Source organism: Oncorhynchus mykiss, chromosome 10 (assembly GCF_057628025.1).
Source record: "Oncorhynchus mykiss isolate SJ-2025 chromosome 10, ASM5762802v1, whole genome shotgun sequence".
NCBI lineage: Eukaryota > Metazoa > Chordata > Actinopteri > Salmoniformes > Salmonidae > Oncorhynchus > Oncorhynchus mykiss.
The window spans coordinates 64,624,119-64,649,058 of NC_143031.1; the positions used below are offsets into that span (position 1 = coordinate 64,624,119).

The 24,940-nt window shown below is 43.9% G+C and overlaps 1 protein-coding gene across 4 annotated transcripts; it reads right to left on the reverse strand.

Annotated features, from left to right (window-relative positions):
- Nucleotides 1-13,145: 13,145 nt before the first annotated feature.
- Nucleotides 13,146-23,309, reverse strand: LOC149980160 (uncharacterized). Of its 4 annotated transcripts, XM_090187522.1 has the most exons (5): nt 20,799-23,309; nt 14,914-15,044; nt 14,561-14,725; nt 13,958-14,029; nt 13,146-13,854 (listed from the first exon to the last, which is right to left on the reverse strand). In XM_090187522.1, exons 1-5 carry the CDS (start codon nt 21,079-21,081, stop codon nt 13,801-13,803), a joined length of 705 nt encoding a protein of 234 aa, XP_090043648.1. In that variant the 5' UTR covers nt 21,082-23,309; the 3' UTR covers nt 13,146-13,800. The 4 variants fall into 4 exon arrangements, with proteins under 4 accessions (XP_090043648.1, XP_090043647.1, XP_021475246.3 ...); XM_090187521.1 differs by having other exon boundaries at nt 13,146-14,029; XM_090187520.1 differs by having other exon boundaries at nt 13,662-13,854; nt 13,958-14,725.
- Between the last annotated feature and the right edge of the window lie 1,631 nt (nt 23,310-24,940).

Here is a 24,940-nt window from a genome sequence, read left to right on the forward strand (position 1 = left end):
AGCTGATTCTAAACCAATTTACAGAGGCCAGGTCATGAAGGAAGGCTTGCTCATGAAAGTTTTTTAGCAAGCGTCTATGAGAAATCAGGACAGGTCATTTCACTGAGCAGCCATTACAAACACAGGCTGTAAAACAGTGATCACTAAGGTCATTACAGAAAACACCAGACTGATACCTATAAGGATTATTTGTGAGGATAACATCAAGGAGAGTAGCCTTTTCTGGGTGTTTGGAGTCATTCCTTGTGGGATTGGCAATAATCTGAGAAAGATTTAGGGAGTCCCATTGCTTTTGGACTTCAAATGCTTCCATGATTATGGATAATTATGAATGAATTGTGGAATATCATGAGGGAGAAAGCTACAGAGACACAAAGAGATGTTGCTGTAGACCACCGAGTGCTAACAGTAAGTATCTAGATCATGTGTGAAATGCTCAATGCTGTATATAATATTAACAGAGAGATATGTTTTCTGAGTGACCTAAATATTGACTGGTTTTCATCAAGCTGTCCACTCACAAAAAATCTTCAAACTGTAACCAGTGCTTGCAATCTGGTTCAGGTAATCATTCAACCTACATACAAACAGCACAGGAAATAAATCATCCACATGTATTGATCACATTTTTACTAATGCTGCAGAAATCTGCTCTGAATAACTATCCAACCTATCAGATTTTGTGATCATAATATAGTGGCTATATCTAGAGAAACCAATGTTCCAAAGTTAAAATTGTGTATGAGAGATCATACAAGAGGTTGTGTAGGGAGTCCTATTTGCTGGTCTGTTGTCTGTAATGAGGAGAAACCAGATGCCTCACTTGACACATTTATGAAATTGCTTTTTCCAGTTACCAATAAGCACACGCCCATTATTAAGAAACTGACTGTAAAAAATGTCTAATTCCCTGTGGATTGATGAGGAATTAGCTCACCAGAAGCTAACCAGTTTACTGGCTAACGTTAGTATTCAGCTAACCACGGTTTGTGGTCATCAGCTATCCTTTAGCTGGAAAAGCTATCTCCAGTTTTGTACAACGCGACTCAGACCAGAACATACCGGACCTATTTTTCTCTCCATATCCCCGGATTTCAACCGCAAGCTCTGGGCATTTACACCTGGATCTCGCAGCTAACTAGCTGCTATCCGTGTGATTTTTGGCTTACGTTGATCCCGGAGCAAATACCAATTATTCCGGAGCTAGCCAGCTGAAGAGTTCCATCAGCCACTCCTGGGCTACAATCACCTATCCGGACCCGCTTTACTGCCGATGCGGAGCCCCACCGGGCCTTCACGACTGGACTACCGACGTTATCTGCCCGAGGGAGTTATCCAACTGGCCCCTCCATCGCAACGTTACCTGAACGCCCATCTGCGGCCCGCTAATCGTTAGCTGTCTTATCAGCTGCTATCTGAATAGGTCTATCGGACAATTATTCTTGGGTCACTATAACTATATCTATTTTGCCAATTGGATTGATCCCCTCTACCACACGGAACCCCACTAATCTACCTACGGAAACGCACGAGGTGGCTAAAAACAGACCTCCATCCTATGCTAGCTTGCTACCGATGGCCCAGGTAACTGTATGAATCGCCTTGACCCCAAGCAACCTCACCACTCACTGGACCCTTATGATCACTCGACTAAGCATGCCTCTCCTTAATGTCAATAGGCCTTGTCCATTGCTGTTCTGGTTAGTGTTTATTGGCTTATTTCACTGTAGAGCCTCTAGCCCTGCTCATTACACCTTATCCAACCTTTCAGTTCCACCACCCACACATGCGATGACATCACCTGGTTTCAATTATGTTTCTAGAGACAATATCTCTCTCATCATCACTCAATACCTAGGTTTACCTCCACTGTATTCACATCCTACCATACCTTTGTCTGTACATTATACCTTGAAGCTATTTTATCGCCCCCAGAAACTTCCTTTTACTCTCTGTTCCGGACGTTCTAGACGACCAATTCTCATAACTTTTAGCCATACCCTTATCTTACTCCTCCTCTGTTTTTCTGGTGATGTAGAGGTGAATCCAGGCCCTCCAGTGACTAGCTACACTCCTATTCCCCAAGCGCTCTCTTTTGATGACTTCTGTAACCGTAATAGCCTTGGTTTCATACATGTTAACATTAGAAGCCTCCTCCCTAAGTTCGTTTTATTCACTGCTTTAGCACACTCTGCCAACCCGGATGTTCTAGCCGTGTCTGAATCCTGGCTTAGGAAGACCACCAAAAATTCTGAAATCTTCATCCCTAACTACAACATTTTCAGACAAGATAGAACGGCCAAAGGGGGCGGTGTTGCAATCTACTGCAAAGATAGCCTGCAGAGTTCTGTCCTACTATCCAGGTCTGTACCCAAACAATTTTAACTTCTACTTTCAAAAATCCACCTCTCTAAAAACAAGTCTCTCACCGTTGCCACCTGCTATAGACCACCAGATACAATGCTATGTTAAAGTAAACAAATTGACACCTGACACCAAATTGACAGCACGCTTATAGGGAAGGGCTCTCAACATGTAAGGCGCTAATACAAATTACTGATGATTGGCTGAAAGAAATTGAAAAAAGATTGTGAAAAAGATTGTGGGAGCTTTTTTTTGTTAGAATTCAGTGCTGCCTTTGACTTTATCGATCATAGTGTGCTGGTGAAAAAATGTGTTATGGCTTTACATCCTATGCAATATCGTGGATCGAGAGTTACCTATCTAACAGAACACAGACAATGGAAGCCTCTCTAAACTTAAACCAGGTAGAGCTTGGCACTCCTCATGGTAGCTGTCTTGGCCCCATACTTTTTTATATTTTTACAAATGACCTACGACTAGCATTGAGTAAAGCCTGTGTTTATGTATGCTAATGATTCAACATTACTATACGGCACCTACCACAGCAAGTGAAATCCCTACTACACTTAACAAAGAGCTGCAGTAGGTTTTAGAATGGATGGCAAGCAATAAGCTAGTCCTAAATACACAATGGACAGTTTATTAGGTACTCGACTCCATTCACAAAAATGGTTTGCTTCTACAGACAGTGAGTAACGTGGCCGTGGTTTGCTATATAAAGCAGGCAGACAGGCATTGAGGCATTCACTAAAACGACTTTGAGCGTGGCATTATCATCAGTGCCAGGCGTGCCGCTTCCAGTATCTCAGAAATGGCCGGCCTCTTGGGCTTATAATACATGGCAGTGTCTAGGGTTTTCCGAGAATAGTGCGACAAACAAAAAACATCCATTCAGGGGCAGTCCTGTGGGCGAAAACAGCTCATTGATGAGAGAGGTCGAAGGACAGGTGGGTCACAAACAGGCAAATACCGGCGCAGTACAACAGTGATGTGCAGAACAGCATCTCGGAACGTACTACTTGTCGGTCCTTGTCACGGATGGGCTATTGCAGCAGAATCCTGGTTTCCTGTTGTGTCATGCTGATGGCAGAGTCAGGATTTGGCGTAAACAGCGTGAGTCCATGGCCCCATCCTGCCTGGTGTCTACAGTACAGGCTGGTGGCAGTGGTGTTATGGTGTGGGGAATGTTTTCTTGGTACACGTTAGATCCCTTGACATCAATTGAGCAACGTTTGAACGCCACACCTTGTAGAATTCATGCCAGAAGAGCAATAAAATCAGATTTGAAAAAGACGACAAAACACCTCACGACACAACGTGGACTGTGAAGAGACCCACGCATACACACCCACTAACACAAGCACTCTACAAACACACATTGTAATGTTGTGGTATTGTGGATTTTATATTGTACATTTTTAATATAATGTAATAATGTTTTGTATGATGTATTGTTTTGTTTATGATGTAGGCTGTTGTTGTGTTTTGTTGTGATGTAACTGTTTTAACCCTGTTTGGACCCCAGGAAGAGTCATGGGGATTATAACAAATACCCCAGAGACATGGTAACTTCTCACTGTTAACAATAACAGCACTTGCATTATGATTTTTTGGGGGGGTGTATGATATTTCTGCCTCTGTAACTTTCTCACTCATCATTATTCACGATTCATTCATGATTATCCATCATCATGGTAGTATCGACATTAATGTAGAACTGTTTAGAACATAGGAGAAATTGGCACGGGGGATATGTCACCCACAATATTCTGAATGTGTCGATTTGTCCTCTTCAATAATTTATTTTGGACGCACTGTGCCCCTCCCCCACTAATTTCAGTGTGGTGCTCAGCAGCCTCAGCCAGCACTTGCATCGCACTCAGATCAACCTCATTCCATTTCAGATTCACATGTACACTACATGACCAAAAGTATGTGGACACATGCTCGTGGAACATTTTATTCCAAAATCATGGGCATTAATATGGAGTTGGTCCCCCCTTTGCTGCTATAACAGCCTCCACTCTTCTGGGAAGGCTTTCCACTAGATGTTGGAACATTGCTGCGGGAACTTACTTCCTTCCATTCAGCCACAAGAGCATTAGTGAGGTCGGGCACTGATGTTGGGCGATTAGGCCTGGCTCGCAGTCAGCGTTCCAATTCATCCCAAAGGTGTTCGATGGGGTTGAGGTCAGGGTACTGTGCAGGCCAGCCAAGTTCTTCCACACCGATCTTGACAAACGCTTTCTGTACCTCGCTTTGAGCACGGAGGCATTGTCATGATGAAACAGGAACGGGTCTTCCCCAAACTGTTGCCACAATGTTGGAGGCACAGAATCTTCTAGAATGGGCTCCTGAGTGGCACAGTGGTCTAAGGCACTGCATATCAGTGCAAGAGGCGTCACTACAGTCCCTGTTTCGAATCCAGGCTGTGTCACATCCGGTCATGATTGGGAGTCCCATAGGGCAGTGCACAATTGGTCCAGCATCGTCCGGGTTTGGCCGGGGTAGGCCATCATTGTAAATAGGAATTTGTTCTTAACTGACTTGCCTAGTTAAATAAAGGTTAGATAAAAATACAATTAGAATATCATTGTTTTCTGGGCCTAGCCAGAACCATGAAAAACAGCCCCAGACCATTATTCCTCCTCCACCAAACTTTACAATTCCACTGTTCCAAAGTCCAAAGGCAGCGCGCTTTACACCACTCCAGCCTACGCCTGGCCTTGCACATGGTGATCTTAGGCTTGAATGCAGCTGCTCGGCCATGGAAACACATTTCATGAAGCTCCCAAAGAACAGTTATTGTGCTGACGTTGCTTCCAGAGGTCGTTTGGAACTCTGTAGTGAGTGTTGCAACAAGGACAGGCAATTTTTACGCACTTCAGCACTCGGCGGTCCCGTTCTGTGAGCCTGTGTGGCCTACCATTTTGCATCTGAGCTGTTCTTGCTCCTAGATGTTTCCACTTCACAATAACAGCACTTACAGTTGACCGGGGCAGCTCTAGCAGGGCAGAAATTTGACGAACTGACTTGTTGGAAAGGTGGTATCCTGTGACGGTGCCACATTGAAAGTAATTGAGCTCTTCAGTAAGGCCATCCTACTGCCAATGTTTGTCTATAGAGATTGCATGGCTGTGTGCTCAATTCTATACACCTGTTAGCAACGGGTGTGGCTGAAATAGCCGAATCCACTAATTTGAAGGGGTTTCAAATACTGTTGTGTATGCAGTGTCTATGGAAAGTATTTAGACCCCTAGACTTTTTCCACATTTTGTTAAAGTTACAGCCTTATTCTAAAATTGATTACATTTTTTAAAAATCCTCATCAATCTACACACAGTACCCATAATATTTTTTGCACATTTATTTAAAAAACAACAACTGATACCTTATTTACATAAGTATTCAGACCCTTTGCTATGAGACTCGAAATTGAGATCAGGTGCATCCTGTTTCCATTGATCATCCTTGAGATGTTTCTACAACTTGATTGGAGTCCACCTGTGGTATATTCAATTGATTGGACATGATTTCGGAAGGCACAGACCTGTCTATATAGTATATATAAGGTCCCACAGTTGACAGTGCATGTCAGAGCAACAACCAAGCCATGAGGTCAAAGGAATTGTCCTTAGAGCTCTGAGACAGGGTTGTGTCGAGGCACAGATCTAGGGAAGGGTACCATAACATTTCTGCAGCATTGAAAGTCCCCAAGACCTCCATCATTCTTAAATGGAAGAAGTATGGAATCACCAAGACTCTTCCTAGAGCTGGCCATCTCGGCCAAACTGAGCATTCCGGGGAGGTGACCAAGAACCCGATGGTCACTCTGATAGAACTCCAGCGTTCCTCTGTGGAGACGGGAGAACCTTCCAGAAGGACAACCATCTCTGCAGCTCTCCACCAATCAGGCCCTTATGGTAGAGTGACCAGATGGAAGCGACTCCTCAGTAAATGACACATGACAGCCAGCTTGGAGTTTGCCAAAAGGCACCAAAAGACTCTCAGATCATGAGAAACAAGATTCTCTGGTCTGATGAATCCAAGATGGAACTCTTTGACCTGAATGCCAAGCATCATGTCTGGATGAAACCTGTCACCATCCCTACGGTGAAGCACGGTGGAGGCAGCATCATGCTGTGGGGATGTTTTTCAGCAGCAGGGACTAGGAGACTAATCGGGACTGAGGGAAAGGTGAACAGAGCAAAGTACAGAGCTCCTTGATGATAACCTGCTCCAGAGCCCTCAGGACCTCAGACTGGGGCGAAGGTTCACCTTCCAACCAGACAACGACCCTAAGCACACAGCCAAGACAACGCAGGAGTGGCTTCTGGACAAGTGTCTGAATGTCCTTGAGTGGACCAGCCAGAGCCCGGACTTGAAAGCAATCTAATATCTCTGGAGAGACTTGAAAATAGCTCTGCAGCGACGCACTCCATCCACCTGACAGAGCTTGAGAGGATCTGCAAAGAAGAATGGGAAAAACTCCCCAACTACAGGTATGCCAAGCTTGTAGCGTCATACCCGAGAAGACTCGAGGCTGTAGTCGCTGCCAAAGGTGCTTTAACAATGTATTGAGTAAAAGGTCTGAATAGTGACGTAAATGTGATGAATGAATTTTTATTTTTATTTAATTCGCAAACATTTCTAAAAACCTTTTTTGGTTTTGTCATTATGGGGTATTGTGTGTAGATTGATGATGGGGGGGGGGATGTTTTATCCAAGGCTGTGACGTAACAAAATGTGGAAAAAGTCAAGGGGTCTGAATACGTTCCGAAGACACTATTTGCAGCTTTTGCTTTGGGAACGCCTACTCTGAAGTGCGCGTGTGCAATGACTCAAAACACCCTTGCACTCTTTTTTTTCCAACTTTGGCAAAGGGTAAAGTCTGCCAAACTTAGTCCACTCTCTTCCTAACATATTGTAGTTGGAAAGCAGAAAACTGTATTGAGATCAAATGTTTAATTGATGAGAAAATTAACAGAATGTCGGACAAAGTCCATCTTGCTCCTTTTTCTCCTACTGCTGGCCACTGGGCTTGCTCTCGTCACCATATTTAGTAGTGAGTGGCTACAGCAAACAGATGCTTCACATTTATACATCCGGTGAAATATCTGGCTCATTGTTCGATCTGTGACAATATGTTCGAAGGAAGCCAAAGAAGTCAAGGAAACTAAGGCAAATTTTAGTCTAAATGATAAACAAGCAAATTAAAAGACAACACAATGTCTCATCAACAGATTTGATGACCTATTTTTAGTACATAAAGGAACAGGTGCCACCTGATTATGCCAAATAAATTTGGGGGTAAGGGGTGTTATAAAGGTGTTATATAAAAGAGGGACATTGTATTTGTTATGAATAGAACAAAATAAAAACCACATTTAAAGGGTGAATATAGTGTCAGACTTAAATGACAGAGTTATGTCTATGCCAGCACACCAAACAACAAGTCTGTATCATGTGAGAAAGACAGCATGCCCAGATGCTCAACTGAGGGACTTAGAAATCAACAACAAAAAAACTCTCTAAGACACTTCACATGATGACTATAATATGTCAGCTAAAGGATAGTTCCCAGATATCCCCTGTGTACATCTCAAGCTACACTGCTACGATTTCTCCCCATTGTGGACACTCCTATGTCTGATAGGGATACTCGTTGTGACCCAATGACACCAGAAGAGGTAGAAGCAGGTAGAACCACCCTCAGGTGGTTAGTCTTTGAGCTCCCTCCTTGACCTCTAGCCATTGTTTGGGTGTTGTTGGGATTATGTGATGTGTTACAGGCTAGGTACTTCTCGTGGTGAACGCCCATCCTGACCCTGTCTGTATTGATGGGGTAACCCTGAGGTAATTGAGGAAGGCTAAGGCCCAGGCTTTCTATGAACCCATTCACCAGGCATTAGACAAGATCCTGAAGGAGAAGACAGACTTGCTGATAGACTACCATCAGGGGGGTCTCCCACCACTCTCTGTGAAGGCTGAAGCCCAGGGTGTCTTGCTCTGTTCATCATGGATACTGTGGTGTTGGTATCATAGGAACAGGAGGGTCTATCTCTATCAACCCCAGGCCCTGCTTCATCCCTGCACTGAGACTGTGAAGAGAAGGGTCTGGGCTGGAGACTGGATCCTTGACTGGAGCCTCTGTCTCTCCGATGACCACCAGGACTGAGGTTGTTCAGTCCACCTGTCCATCGGTTGTGTTCCATGTGGTGGAGTCTCTGTCCTTTGCGTTTGTGTCCTGGTTCTGACTCGGGAAGGAAGAACGACGGCTCCTGACCCAGGATACTGATCCTGGGCAATGGTTTGTGACCAGCCGCCTCAGAGATCCACTCTCTCCCACCAGTAACACTGGATATCAGCAGGTCTTCATGGACTGCAAACTAAGATTGTACAGAAAAGCGTAAAGGTTTATATTAGACACTCTTCTCTGTACACACAGAAACATGACGTGATGTTATAAAATGTTAAACACAGTCAAGCCCACCTCTAACACAGTGATTCAAGTACCTAACAATATGGAGCCATTAGAGTTTATTATTTAACTAAAATGTCCATATGTGTTGAAACTCAATCTCTGCAATGATACAAAAAGAACCAAGTCAGTCAGCACTGTATTTCATTTCAGCAGAATGGTCAAACACTACTTTTATTGCACAAAATGATACATGTGAAAAGTAGAATGTTTTTTTCTCACTATGGGAACACTTGAACTTTTCTGTACATCTTGTACCCTCGCTTTGATTAAGTACATTTTGGAATACTTTGGAAAATGTTCAACATTACATTACAACACTACTTTATATCAAGTACACTATGGCACTATTTACTCATTATAACACACTAGTATCAACCTAAACGGACATAGTTGTCACTCTTTATCAGTGAAGTATTTTTACAGACAGCATTACAACAACCATCACCATATCATCTACTCTGCCTCATCATACTCATTCTTTCCTCAGTTCACCTCATCCAGTTCCCCACTACATCCTAAACCAACAGAATTAAGTACAAACTAACTAGTACTACAATACATATTACTATACATGGGCCAGGTGCATTTTCTGCTGGTGTATCCTGAGGTAGTTCCTCTGAGAACCTCTTCCCGCAGGGCTTACAGGCAATCAGCCTCTCTCCCATTTGGACCTTCAGCTGGTGCTGGTGGGAGTACCTCTTCTCACACTTGTGGCAGCAGTATGATATCTCACCTGTGTTACCTTCTGGTGCCTCTTCAGGTTGAATGAGTGGGAGAAACTGGTCCGGCACAGATGGCAGCCGAACAATTTCTCCCCCATGTGCATCCTCTGGTGGAGCTCCACCTGTTTGGGGAAACTGAAGACTTTCCCACAGAATGAACACGGGAAGCGCTTCTCTTTTCCACCGGATCTACTGAGAGCGTTACTACTACTGTCATTTGTCAATGGGCTGGTGCTGCCATTTAGTGTTGAGACACCAGCATTGTCTGAGGTCTGGTTTAACAGAAGGAGAGTGTGAGGAGAACGAAGGCCAGGGACTGTCTGTGTTGTTGCAGGGTCCATATTCCAGTTGATAGATCCTATAGAAGGCAGGCTGAAGGCAACACCTGTTAGGGGGTTAACCTGAGGCACCATCAGTCTCTCTGAATCATAACTATAGGAGCAGGACGGAGCATCGCTAGCCGAGTCTGTGTCTGTTCTCTCTAGCCGCATACGGACACCTCCCCATCCCCGCAGAGCAAATCCACACCTCGCCCTGCTCTCATCCAGTCTGTTGTCATGGAGACTAAGTGTGGATGTTGTTTTGTGTTCCACTGTCTGTTTCTGGCTGTGGTTAACAGTGTTGTTCCCCAGCCCAGAGTTGAGGACGCTGTCCCATCCACTATGTTGCCTCTGGTCCTGCCCTGATCAATTATGTTTCCCCTGGGCTCTTGGTTGCACCGGTCTGGGAATCCAAGATGGCCACAGTCTCCTCTGTTAGCCTCCCACTGAAAACCTGCAGCAAGAGGTTACAAAATAGACTAAAAACATGTCAGAGAACTCTACATATGGAGTTTTTTTCCCATCAAGTTCATACATTATAATGTGTGTTTTTGTATTTGAACATAAGTTGTATTAATTTTATTTTAAGAAGTAAGAAGACAAATAATTACCAGGAGTATTTTTATTTATTTAATCTTTATTTAACTAGGCAAGTCAGTTAAGAATATATTCTTATTTACAATGACGGCTTAGGAACAGTGCCTTGTTCAGGGGCAGAACGGCTACCGGCCCAACGCTCTAACCACTAGGCTATCTGCTGCCCACGTGTCACTATTCCCACTGAAAATCTATTACTGTATGTAGGCTTTATGTATTTCTCCCTTACCCTGCTCCCCATCTTTAGTCCACTCAGCAGATCAATGCTATCTGGTCCATCTTCTATTGTCTCCTCTTTGACCAGCAGCAGATCAGGCTTTCCATCCTCCATGTCTACTGACTGTAAGAGATATAGAGTGAGAGGGTGTTGGATAAAGAAATCTGATATGAGCACCCTGCTATGGAGTATCATCTGATTGGGCAATGAGGGATTTCTATGAGTACTATGCAAACAAGTCAATTTATTTGATACTATGCAAACGTGTTAGTTGATTTGATTACTTGACACTCTTTAATGGTTTGATCATTCAAAAGGCATGGTCCCACACTTAAGACAAAATGAATCAAGACCTTGGCCCTTATCTACAAAGAGTCTCAGAGTAGGAGTGCTGATCTAGGATCTTTCCGTATAATCTTATTCATTATGATCTACATTTACAGTGCAACATCCATGTATGTGTGTCTGTGTCTCTTCATAGTCGCGCTGTTCCATAAGGTGTATTTTTATCTGCTTTCTAAATCTGATTCTACTGCTTGCATCATTTACCTGATATGGAATAGAGATCCATGTAGCCATGGCTCTATGTAGTACTGTGCCTCCCATAGTCTGTTCTGGACCTGGGGCCTGTGAAGAGACCTCTGGTGGCATGTCTGGGTGTCCGAGCTGTGTGCTAGTAGTTTAAACAGACACCTTGGTGCATTCAGCATGTCAACACTTCTGTCAACACTTCAACACTGAAGTCAATCTCTCCTCCACTTTGAGCCTGTGATTTACATGCACATTATTCATTTTAGCTCTCTGTGTACATTTAAGGGCCAGCCGTGTTGCCCTGTTCTGAGCCAATTCTAATTTCCCGAGGTCTCCCTTTGTGGCACCTGACCACACGACTGAGGTTAAAGTGAAGACTGTCAGATTTTATTTAAGGTTATCCATAGCGTGAACCGTTTAGAAATGAAAGCACCTTTTGTACATAGTCCCTTCATTTTAGGGGGCCAAAAGTATTGGGACAAGTTCACTTATATGCTCACCTCCCCTGTTATTGTAATGGTAAGAGGTTAGCATGTCTTGGGGGGTATGATATTTCTACATCTGTAACTTTCTTACTCATTATTCACAATTCATTCAGGACTAAGGGTGCGCTCTGGCTATCTACTCCGATTTCCGGGCACTCTCCTCTGAGTGTGCCAGAGCGCTGAATAACTGATGAATTTACAAAAGCTCAACACCCCTTGAATATGGCCGGTGTCAGTAAACTTCAGCGAAAAGGCGTAATTCAATTGTTGCCAGCAGCACAGTTAGAGTTACCAATGCTCTGGATAACATGAAAACAGCCTAACTAGCTATGCTAGGGCGAGTAAAATGGTCAGAGTGAGGTGTTTTCTTATTTTCGGGCTCCCGAGTGGCGCAGCGGTTTAAGGCACTGCATCTCAGTGCTAGAGGCGTCACTACAGACCCCGCTCCCGGTATTTATTACAACCGGCCGTGATTGGGAGTCCCATAGGGCGGCACACAATTGGCCCAGTGTAGTCTGGGTTAGGGGAAAGTTTGGCCGGTGTAGATCGTCATTGTAAAATAAGAATTTGTTCTTAACCGATTTGCCTAGTTAAATGAAGGTTAGCTTTAGTGCTTGACTGCGGTTGTGAGGTCAGAACGCTTGTATCAACCCTACTCCTCCGCCAGAGCGTCCAGTATGCGCTCTGAACGCTCCGCGAGCGAAACTCGACAACGCTCTGAATTTATGAACGCTCAGAGCATACTCCAGATTGAATTTACAAACACACCGTAAGAAAGTTAGACGCACAAATAGCCGTGTGTTTGTGTGCGACGTTTAAGAGGTAGCGCATCATTTCAAGCTGTTGGCAACGTCCCTTTTCAACACACTAACACAATACATGTAAATCTACATTTAAAAAGGGGTGGGGCTCATTTGAGATTTGAAGCCTTGCCACAATCGGCGTCTGTTACGCAGACTAGGCAATTTACACAGAGAGCAATTTGACCAGTCAGTCAAATACACGTGATAGTTGCTTTTATGATCAGAACGTGCAGTTGGGACTGAGGTACGATTTTAATTGGCTGATGCAGAACTTGTTCCAGGATATAATCTGAAGAGACCAGCTACAAAAAAGCGTTTTGTCACCTGCAAGTAAATCAAACATTTTTATTGACTGATAGCATTTTGAGCAGCAGAAAAATTTGACAGTTAAATTGTTGCTTATGTTTCCTACTAAATTTGAGATCTATATTGTAGTTACAGAATGACTTGCTTTAAAACCCATCATAGGACATAAATATGATGGAAAGTCAGACAAACCCGATTAAACTATGTTAACATGTACAGTAGGTATATTATGTAAGTGTATATTTGTTATAATATTGTGTGTATGCAGAATAGGGCGAGATCAGATGTTATGTACACTAAAGAGAGAGTCTTAGAATGAAAAGTCACATTTTGTGTTTATTGAACATAAAACACGTTTTAAATACACCATATGAAAACCACACATACACATATCAACTAACAATCTGCATAAAATTGATCAATTCCATTCATTTTCTCATGAAATGTGTCTTGGGGAAAATAATTAGGTAGTTGAATGCAAGTAATTAAATAGGCACACAGTACAAACACAATATGTATCAGACTTTGTAGGCTTATATAACACACAATGTCTGGATGCAATATTCTACCCAGGAATATTCAACACCGATATCGGTTCCTCTTGTTATTCCAAACGCATCTACGGATCTATTCTGCTGACAAATATGAAAATGAATCTTTGTCTTTAATGCAGGGTTCGATCTAAGCTGTCGAGTAGAATGGTTACTTTCTATGTTATAGAGTGGAATGGTTTTTTTGCTGGTGTATCCTGAGGTAGCTCCTCTCTGAAAACGTCTTCCCACAGTGCGTACAGGAGAACGGCCTCTCTCCCGTGTGGACCTTAAGGTGCATCTTCAGATGGTCCTGGCGGGAGAACCTCTTCTCACACTGGGTACAGCTGTAGGGTTTCTCACCTGTGTGGACCCTCTGGTGCCTCTTCAGGTCACGAGCCTGGGCGAAGCGCATGTGACACTGGGTACAGCTGAAGGGTTTCACCCCTGTGTGGACCCTCTGGTGGATCTCCACCTTCTGGGGGCAGCTGAAGCCTTTGTTACAGAACATACAGAGGAACAGTTTCTCTTTACCATTGCCTGATGTTGCTCCCCCTCCCTGAACCTGGGCTCTAGCCCTGTCATTTGAGTTCAATACCTGATCGAAAATGGCATGGCTGTGTGAATCGGAAGGCTCCATCGACGTGGACACTGGGTCACAATCCCTGAACTGTATAGGAGAGTGGGTCACAACGTTTGAATTTGTCTCCAAGCTTTCCCTGTAATCTAAGAAATCTCTGCTCTGTGAGTGTCCGTCTCCTAGATGACGATCTGCATTCAATGTGGGAAAAGCGTCACCCTCCACTTTCACAGTTACCTCATCTACGATTATAACCTCCCCTTTCTTATCTAGGCATCCTTCAGAGTATACACTACTACTGTACTGGTTCCAGTCCCCTCTAGACAAATCAGTCTGTGTCTCTAAACCCAAGGGCATGTTGCCAGGGTCCATCTCTGTAGCGTAAGAACAAGACGGATCATCACCACCACCAGTGCCTAACGTGTCACCATCACCATCTCCACGGGAATGAACCCTTCTTTGGCTCTGGTGAAATACCCGTAAGTACTCTGAACTGGGAGCAGGAGGACAGCCCAGTCTCATTGGGTCTGATCGGTGGTCAGATCCTGTGTGTAAGAGCCTTCGTGTTAAAGTCTCTGTGTCTGTCTTTGACTTGAGGACGGTGTTCGTCGTTCCACTGACCTCCGTGATGCTGCTTCGGGTCCTGGGCTGCACTGGGGCGGTGATGGGGTCCTCTGTGGCTACAGAGGGTGCTCCAGTCTGGATGTCTCTGCTGTGCTGTGGGTCTTCATCTCCTTCAGACCTCTCCATCTTGACCCCAGGACCTGCAGCTTCAGCTTCTGCAGACTGACACAAAAAGAGAGGAGGTTATTACCGGTACATGAGTAGAATTGGATTACAATGTCATAGGGAAGTCTCACAAGCTCTCCTATGGCAGATGTACATGTGAATGGCTGAGACGAGCCTTTCTGAAATAAACGGGCCACATTTGATTTACAAAGTAACACATTTTAATGCAACACTATTACACTAACCTCCATCATGATAACGTGCTGGGTTGAGGTTCCACTCCCCTCATCAACAGTAATTGATTGGTCATCTCTCCAGGAATTGTTCTTCATTGGCTTCACAAAGCTCTTGTGGCCTTCAGTGAGATGTCCTTCACCTGAGAAAGTGATTGGGGGAAAAAGAGGTTATGTTGGCTACTGTCTGCTCAATGGTATAGACCCTTTTCTGTCTTAGCAAACACTGCCGCATGAGGGAGAAGAGTGCCGTTTGGTTGCAGAAGATGGGGGAGTTCTCATTTTAAGGCTTGTATGAAAGTCCTGCTCAATATAACATTGTAAGTGTATGACAACCCACAAATACACTGCTCAAAAAAATAAAGGGAACACTTAAACAACACAATGTAACTCCAAGTCAATCACACTTCTGTGAAATCAAACTGTCCACTTAGGAAGCAACACTGATTGACAATACATTTCACATGCTGTTGTGCAAATGGAATAGACAACAGGTGGAAATTATAGGCAATTAGCAAGACACCCCCAATAACGGAGTGGTTCTGCAGGTGGGGACCACAGACCACTTCTCAGTTCCTATGCTTCCTGGCTGATGTTTTGGTCACTTTTGAATGCTGGCGGTGCTTTCACTCTAGTGATAGCATGAGACGGAGTCTACAACCCACACAAGTGGCTCAGGTAGTGCAGTTCATTCAGGATGGCCCATCAATGCGAGCTGTGGCAAGAAGGTTCGCTGTGTCTGTCAGCGTAGTGTCCAGAGCATGGAGGCGCTACCAGGAGACAGGCCAGTACATAGGAGACGTGGAGGAGGCCGTAGGAGGGCAACAACCCAGCAGCAGGGCCGCTATCTCCGCCTTTGTGCAAGGAGGAGCACTGCCAGAGCCCTGCAAAATGACCTCCAGCAGGCCACAAATGTGCATGTGTCTGCTCAAACGGTCAGAAACTCCATGAGGGTGATATGAGGGCCCAACGTCCACAGGTGGGGGTTGTGCTTACAGCCCAACACCGTGCAGGACGTTTGGCATTTGCCAGAGAACACCAAGATTGGCAAATTCGCCACTGGTGCCCTGTGCTCTTCACAGATGAAAGCAGGTTCACACTGAACACATGTGACAGACGTGACAGAGTCTGGAGACGCTGTGGAGAACGTTCTGCTGCCTGCAACATCCTCCAGCATGACCGGTTTGGCGGTGGGCCAGTCATAGTGTGGGATGGCATTTCTTTGGGGGGCCGCACAGCCCTCCATGTGCTCACCAGAGGTAGTCTGACTGCCATTAGGTACCGAATTGAGATCCTCAGACCCCTTGTGAGACCATATGCTGGTGCGGTTGGCCCTGGGTTCCTCCTAATGCAAGACAATGCTAGACCTCATGTGGCTGGAGTGTGTCAGCAGTTCCTGCAAGAGGAAGGCATTAATGCTATGGACTGGCCCGCCCGTTCCCCAGACCTGAATCCAATTGAGCACATCTGGGACATCATGTCTCGCTCCATCCACCAACGCCACGTTGCACCACAGACTGTCCAGGAGTTGGCGGATGCTTTAGTCCAGGTCTGGGAGGAGATCTCTCAGGAGACCATCCGCCACCTCATCAGGAGCATGCCCAGGCATTGTAGGGAGGTCATACAGGCACGTGGAGGCCACACACACTACTGAGCCTCATTGAGTTGTTTTAAGGACATTACATCAAAGTTGGATCAGCCTGTAGTGTGGTTTTCCACTTTCATTTTGAGTGTGACTCCAAATCCAGACCTCCATGGGTTGATAAATTTGATTTCCATTGATCATTTTTGTGTGATTTTGTTGTCAGCACATTCAACTATGTAAAGAAAAAAGTATTTACTAAGAATATTTCATTCATTCAGATCTAGGATGTGTTATTTTAGTGTTCCCTTTATTTTTTTGAGCAGTGTATATGGCTCTAGTTACAATAGCCTCTTTTAGAATCTGAGAGTGAAATACTTACACACTCGTCTATATCATGTAGGCTCAGCATTCCTGAACAGTCCCATGTACAAGTCAGAATGTTGAACAAACATTTCAACTTACTTTACTTGTTGTCCACCGATTTTGTTCCTATGTCGGAGGTAATCTGATACAAAATATCCACAGGGAAGCGTTATCAACCCTACCTTAAGTACGCTGGTCTGTATATTGGTTTGTATTAAAGAAATGCAATTCGCACTTGACAAACACTTGCACAATACGGCCGAGGATAACCGAACGGCAAACGCTTCCAGCTGACTGCAAGGAAACGTGCTTCGGTCAACGTACATGTCAAGAGATCTCCACCTCCAAAAGGACCAACAGCATGAACAACCGGTAAAGTGTAATGTGTGTAATATAATACAAGTGTAATATAATGTTATTCAACATTCTGGCTTGTAGAGACTACTGCATCTTTTCATGGTTACATTAAGACACCATGGAACCAGCGCGAGATATGGGTCGGTACAACGCCACTGTACTCCAGATTTGACCTTTATCCACTGTCATGACGTTGGCCTCTTTGGGTATAGAAAGCCCATCTCCCTCCCTCTCCCTCCCTGCCTCCCCCTTTCCTCCTTCAACTAGGTTGCTGTGGTCAGAGAGACGTCGTAAATTCCTGAGAATCTCCTCATGGACACACAGTACAGAGAGAGTAGATTTTCATGGAGAACAAAGGAAATCCTTCCACCTCACAGAACTTGAGGTACGAACAAATTTCATGTTCCGGAGAAAGTATAAAAGATCGGTGAAGAATCCAGCTACGAACTGGTCCGTTTGTCACAACTTGGGGAAGCTCATGGGAGAAGGTGTGGCCACATTACCATAACACTGTTTATATAATAGCCTCAGATATGAGGTTTACATCTAATTATTGCATAAGATGAATGAGTGAGTATGATACTGTTTGTATAATATGATTTTGGACTGTTTAATGAAGAAAAATACAAATGCCTTTTGATTTGAACTAAATCAGAGGACCGCCCCTGAGCCCAGTTAGGGTCAAGTGTAACAGGGTTATATTGGTGATTCCCCTTGTCACTTTATTGTTAAGCCAATGGGTTTTTGGTGTGAGTTTGTCTTGCCTTCACCTACTCAACATGGCATCTTATTGGCTGGTTTGCGTAGCTTGCTTACGAGAATCGTCCCAGTGAACAAGCACCAAACCAGCGGTAAGTTGTTGGTTGCAAAGCACTGTACATCAAAAGTGATTTTTATACTCTCAAGTGATGATTTAAATGTACAATTTATATCAAATTGTTTGTAAATGTTATTCGAACATCACACATAAGATGCAGCGGTTTTTGGAGAATATTTGTTGTGCATTTTGTTGTAGAGAATTCCCGCCAGTACTAGCTAGCAACTTACTGTGTCTGGTGGGGGGGTTCATATATTTTGTACAGTGCGTGAGTGCGTGAGTTGGATGGTGAGACGTGCATTGCATGACGTGCAATTTTGTGTCGTTCTTATCAGGTACATTGTTAAAGATATTATATTGTATATTGTAATTGTATTATTTTGGTAACTATCCCAGTGAACAAGCACCAAACCAGCGAATAAAGCTACATGACTGGTGCGACATGTTGGAGTTCCGTGTCGATGACTGATTGTACACAACGCAAGACGAGTACTGTTACACAAGCCTCCTGGGACAGCCCCTTTTCTGCCATTCCGAATAAAACCCCAACTTTGAGAAATTATCAGGAGACCGAGTTTACCTCAATTACGAGATGGCTAAAGGTTGCAGACCATGTTTTTCTCCATTAGGAGGACAAAGGTTGTAGACCATTGCTGAATCTTTTAAACATACCACTAGGAATTCGGAATCATTGAACGTGAAGAACGACAACCGCCGAAACATCCATTCTATAACGAATGTCATTCTGAACAATCCCCTCTAACCACAAACCGAGAGGGAGACAGACGGACAATTCTACAAAAGAAATGAACTTTTCACCAGCGATCAAGACGACACACTGAGCGTAAATATATATAGTGATTGCAATTGTTCCCGAAAGAGTGAGCGTTCATGTGCAAAGGATTAGCATTTCAATTGTTATAATTATCACTCTGCAGTGACCCCCCTTTTGTCTAACAAGCCGCCATGCCGGTTTAGCCAACTAGGGCACATTCTCCTATCATTTCATGTAACCACATTTACCTTGTTTGTTTATGCATTTCTGTGAATTACTTAGTAATAAATAAATGATTCAAGACGATGTATGGATGACTCAGTGAAGACTGGGTTCGTGCAGATAACCAACAATTTACGACGTTTGGAATGAGACTAACGTGAGGTAAAGTAAATAATTCATTAATTCAAAGACTAATTGATAAGATAAAATATCTGAAAAGTTATTTTAGGAAATGATAACTTTGTAATCTGAATATTTTTCCTTGGTGCCCCGACTTCCTAGTTAATTAGTTACGTGATTAATAATTACAGAGAATCTTTGATAAAAACTATCAGTCTTCAGTTAATGATAGTAAAGACACGACACCACACTGCTCAATCGAGAAGATTTAAATACTGCTAGTTTTTCTGGAAAACGGCCATTTTCATCCTCATGCTAGCTAGCAGTAGCCAAAGCAGCCATTATGGGATTGACCCTGCAATTCCTAAATGGCTGTGATACACTACATGGCTCGTCGAACATCTAATTCCAAAAGCATTGCCATTAATATGGAGTTGGTCCCCCTTTGCCGCTATAACAGCCTCCACTCTTCTGGGAAGGCTTTCCACTAGATGTTGGAACATTGCTGCGGAGACTTGCTTCCATTCAGCCACAAGAGCATTAGTAAAGTTGGGCGAGTAGGCCTGGCTCGTAGTCAGCGTTCCAATTCATCCCAAATGTGTTTGATGGGGTTGAGGTCAGGGCTTTGTGCAGGCCAGTCAAGTTCTTCTATACTGATTTCGACAAACCATTTCTGTATGGACCTTGAGTTGTGCACGGGGGCATTGTCATGCTGAAACAGGGCCTTCCCCAAACTGTTGCCAAAGTCAGAAGAACAGAATCATCTAGAATGTCATTGTATGCTGAAGCATTAAGATTTCCCTACACTGGAACTAAGGGGTCTAGCCCGAACCATGAAAAACAGCCCCAGACCATTATTCCTCCTTCACCAAACTTTACAGTTGGCACTCTGCAGTTGGCAGGTAGCATTCCCATGGCACCCGCCAAACCCAGATTTGTCTGTTGGACTGCCAGATTGTGAAGTGTAATTCATCACAGAGAATGGTTTCAACTGCTCCAGACTCCACAATCGGCAAGCTTTACACCACTCCAGCCGACGCTTGACATTGCGCATGATGATCTTAGGCTTGAGTGTGGCTGCTCGGCCATGGAAACCCATTTCATGAAGCTCCCGACAAACAGTTATTGTGCTGACAATGCTTCCAGTGGCAGTTTGGAACTGGGAAGTGAGTGTTGCTACCAAGTACAGATTTTTTAAATGCGTTTCAGCACTCGCTGGTCCCATTCTGTGAGCTTGTGTGGCTGAAATAGCCAAATCTACTAATTTGAAGGGGTGTCCACATACTTTTTTGCTGTGGCCCCCCCAAAAATAAACAATAGTCTCTACAGGCCAGCGTGTTAAATAAAATGTTATTTACACTTACTAACCATGATTGGAGCCCCAGTGCTGCTCATTGTAAACAATGGTAACGGTAGGGTCGGTATCTTCTGGCAAGGTGACCTGCTTTTATTCAGCATCCAAAAGTCGTGCGCATTTGTTTATTATATGATATTCAATATTTGCGCTAGATATCGTAATCAGGGTATTTGAATTATTGCACACCATCCAGAAAGTGACCAAGACCCAATTCTGTGTAACATCTGAAAACACGTTCAGGGGGGAACGGGGCTATAAGGAATTAACTTTATGAACGTCGACAGCCTTCTGAAAAATATACCTCTTGTCATTCCTCTGTACCGGTCGAGGATCTTGACACTACTGGGGCGACTGGCGACGACGAGCTCTCGCATTGTCCCCTCTGCGCGCTCCCGTGCCACCTTCAGTTCCAGTTGCTCTAGTTTTCTCCGCAATGTCCTGTTTTCTTTCTGGCTTTGAGACATTTCCAAACGAAACACTGCATAGTCGTCGTCTACGAGTTTACAGATCTCTCCCACAGCTGCATTCGCTAGCACCTCCATAATGGAGGCAATTTGAGTGTGAAAAACCATACCGTTAGCCATTGTTAGCTAACGTGATCAGCTACCTAGTTAGCGTTGCCTATATAATATATATTAACGAAGTCCTAGCACCAATGCGAATGTAAAACTACATTGGGTAAGTATGGGACGCTATGCAGTTAATGTACTGATATGTTGAGTTTCATGGTGTTAATACACGTCCAAATAACAATGCTAACGTGGAAATACTTTTTGGTCACTTCCGTTTACACTAAAGAGAAAGGATCGTATTGGTTGGCGTTATAGCTCAAATGGCGTGGTTAAATTTAAAATGTATGCGCGCTGTTCTTTGAAATACGGTACTGCTTGTGATTGCGATCTGGAGAGTTGCTACTTTCTCGTGTCATTCCTGGACTACTCATTATATGAATACAGTCCGATTAAATCAACAAATACGAGAGTCAGTTGAACAAACGTTAAGGTTACAAGTAGTGGTGTTGTGCACTTTTTTTTTTTTTTTAGGTGGGGGACACAATGTGTATTTTTTTCTTCAACGTTTGTACTGACAAATGTAGCCAATTGAATAGCGTAAAATGCATCCTTCAATTGCAACGTCTGCCTATGGCCACACTATGGATGCGTTCGTAAATTCACTCTGGGTATCGACTTCGATTTCTGAGCACTCTCCTCTGAGTGTGCCAGAGCGCAGAATAACTGATGCATTTACGAACGCTCAACACCTGTTGAATATGACCGGTGTCAGTCAACGTCGGCAAAAAAGCGTAATTAAATTGTTGCCAGCAGCAGAGTTGGTCACCAACGCTCAGGATAAAAGAACACAGCATAACCAGCTCTGCTAGGGCGAGTAAAATGGTCAGAGTGATGTCTTCTCTCATTTGTGTCGGGAAGTAGTTAGCAAGCTAGACAATTTCAGACAGTTAGCTTGGGTGCATGACTGCCGTCGAAGTCAGAACGCTCGGATCAACCCTTCTCCTCGGCCAGGGCGTCGAGTGTAAACTCCGAGAGCGAAACCCTTTGAATTTGGCATTCCAGATTGAATTTACGATCACAATCTATCGTTTGCAGTTTTAAATCCCCTTGAACACGAAGTTAGGAATAGGCTACCTCATTTCAAAATAGGCCATCACTGTCAATCATGTATGATAATTTGTCACGTTATACCAAACGTCCAAACTGCATCACCATGACAATTGAATTAATCTCAGTTTAATGGGAATATGTATTTACACTGAACAAAAATATAAACGCAATATGTAAAGTGTTGGTCACATTTTTCATGAGCTGAAATAAAATATTCCAGAAATGTTGCATATGCTCAAATAGTATTTCTCTCAAATGTTGTTTACAAATGATTTTATGTCCCTGTTAGTGAGCATTTATCCTTTCCCAAAATAATCCATCCACCAGACAGGTGTGACATATCAAGAAGCTGATTAAACAGCATGATCATTAAAGGTGCACCTTGTTCTCAATGATGAAATTGAGGAGTATTTCTGTTATAGCAACCATGATTTTGGAATGAGATGTTCGACTGGCAGGTGTCCACATACTTTTGGTCATGTAGTTTAGTTTGCCTAAGCGAAGCCCTTTCCACATGTTGGGCATGCGTACTTACTGCTTGTCAGCGTCCATTCTAAAGCTCGGCCTCCCACGTTGTGACCCAATGACACCAGAGGCAGAAGCAGGAGCCACCACCCTCACTCAGGTGGTTAGTCTTTGAGCTCCCTCCTTGACGTCTAGCCATTGTTTGGGTGTTGTTGGGATTGTGTTCTGTGTTATAGGCTAGGTAACTCTAGTGGTGAACGCCTATCCTGATCATGGATACTGTGGTGTATGTATCAAAAGAACAGGATTGTCGATCTCTATTAGCCCCAGGCCCTGCTCCATCCCTGCACTGTCCCTCGTGGTGCGGTCCTGGTTCTGACCCGGGAAGGAAGAGTGACTGGTTCTGACCAAGGGCCAGGGTTTGTGACCAGCCGCTTCAGAGGTCCAGTCTCTCCTACCAGCAACACCAGATATCAACTGGTCCTCTGTAAACTGAACAGAAAAGCATAAAGGTTTATATAAGAAACTCTTTGCTGTACACACAGAAACATGACATGATATTATAAAATGTTAACCACAGTCAAAAACATCTCTAACCCTTTCAGTCAATTACTTAAAAATATGGAGCCATTGGAGTTTATTATTTATACATTTTTATCATAGGTGTTCATTCAAGAATTAGGTATAATGTTTTAATTTGACTGAGAGAAGGGAAACAAATGATACAGCCCCCCCAAAAAACTATAGGTGACAAGAATAATACAACTTTTCTGTAAATCTGGTACCCTCGCTTTGATACAGTGAATTTTAGAATACTTTGGAAAAGGTTCAACATTACACACAGCCTCACTACTTCATGTAAACATTAATTAAAGCACTATCCTTATCTCACTATAAATCACCAGTCAGTGGTGTAAAGTACTTAAGTAAAAATACTTTAAAGTATTTGAAGTAGTTTTTTTGGGCATCTATACATAACTATTTATATTTTTGACAACTTTTACTTCACTACATTCCTAAAGAAAATAATGTACTTTTCACTCCATACATTTTCCCTATTACCCAAAAGTACTTGTTACATTTTAAATGCTTAGCAGGACAGGAAAATGGTCCTCACGCACTTATCAAGAGAAGATCCCTGGTCATCCCTACTGCCTCTGATCTGGTGGACACACTAAACATAAATGCACAATTTGGATCTGGTGTCATCGCTGCAACTCCCCAACGGGTTCGGGAGGTGAAGGTCGAGTCATGCGTCCTCTGAAACATGACCCGCAAAACTGTGCTTCTTGACACCCGCCTGCTTAACCCGGAAGCCAGCCGCACCAATGTGTCGGAGGCGACCGAGTCAGCTTGCAGGTGCCCGGCCCGCCACAAGGAGTTGGGCAAACCCTCCTCGAACCCGGACAACGCTGGGCCAATTGTGCGCCGTCCTATGGGACTCCCGATCACGGCCGGTTGTGATACAGCCTAGGTTTGAATCCGGGTTTGTAGTGACGCCTCTAACACTGCGATGCAGTGCCTTAGACCACTGCAGCACTCTGGAGGCATTGTACATTTACTTTTGATACTTAAGTGTATTTAAAACCAAATACTTTTATACTTTTACTCAAGTAGTATTTTACTGGGTGACTTTCACTTGAGTCATTTTCTATTAATGTATCTTTACTTTTACTCAAGTATGACCTTTGGGTACTTTTTCCACCACTGACACCAGTATCATCCTGGCGGGAGCCCCGGGGAGTCATGTTTTTGATTGGACTTCTAACACTGCTCTGCAGAGACAATCAACAAAAAATTGAGAAAACTGTTGAGGATTCCAGCCGCCCTGGTCGTAGACTGTTCTCTCTGCTACCGCATGGCAAGCGGTACCGGGGCGCCATGTCTGGGTCTAAGAGGCTTCTGAACAGCTTCTGCCCCCAAGCTGTAAGACTCCTGAAAATCTAATCAAATGGCTACCCAGGGTATTTGCATTGCCACGCCCCCCCCCCCCACACACACTGCTTCTACTCTCTTCTTATCTATGCATAGTCACTTTAATAACTCTACCTACATATTACCTCAATTACCTCGACACCGGTGCCCCCTCACATTGACTCTGTACCAGTACCCCCGCTATTGTTATTTGCTGCTGCTCTTTTATTATTTGTTGTTCTTGTACCTGATTGCCAAGTCTAGAACCAAAATGCTTCTCAACAGTTTTTTCCCCCTAAGCCATAAGACCCCTGACCCCCCCCCCCCCCCCCCTTTGTTCAGCGATATGTTATTCCATTTCTCTTAGTCACAGGTCTGTGGAACTTGTTCAGTTTGTCTCAGTTGTTGAATCTTATGTTCATACAAATATTTACACAGGTTA

Coding starts and splice junctions, on each gene's coding strand:
- LOC149980160 (XM_021619571.3), bottom strand. CDS start 21,081: ATGGCTAACGGTATGGTTTTTCACACTCAAATTGCCTCCATTATGGAG. Junction 15,045..20,798: donor GTACAGAGGAATGACAAGAG/GTATATTTTTCA, acceptor TCACTTTCTCAG/GTGAAGGACATCTCACTGAA. Junction 14,726..14,913: donor AGCACGTTATCATGATGGAG/GTTAGTGTAATA, acceptor TTTTTGTGTCAG/TCTGCAGAAGCTGAAGCTGC.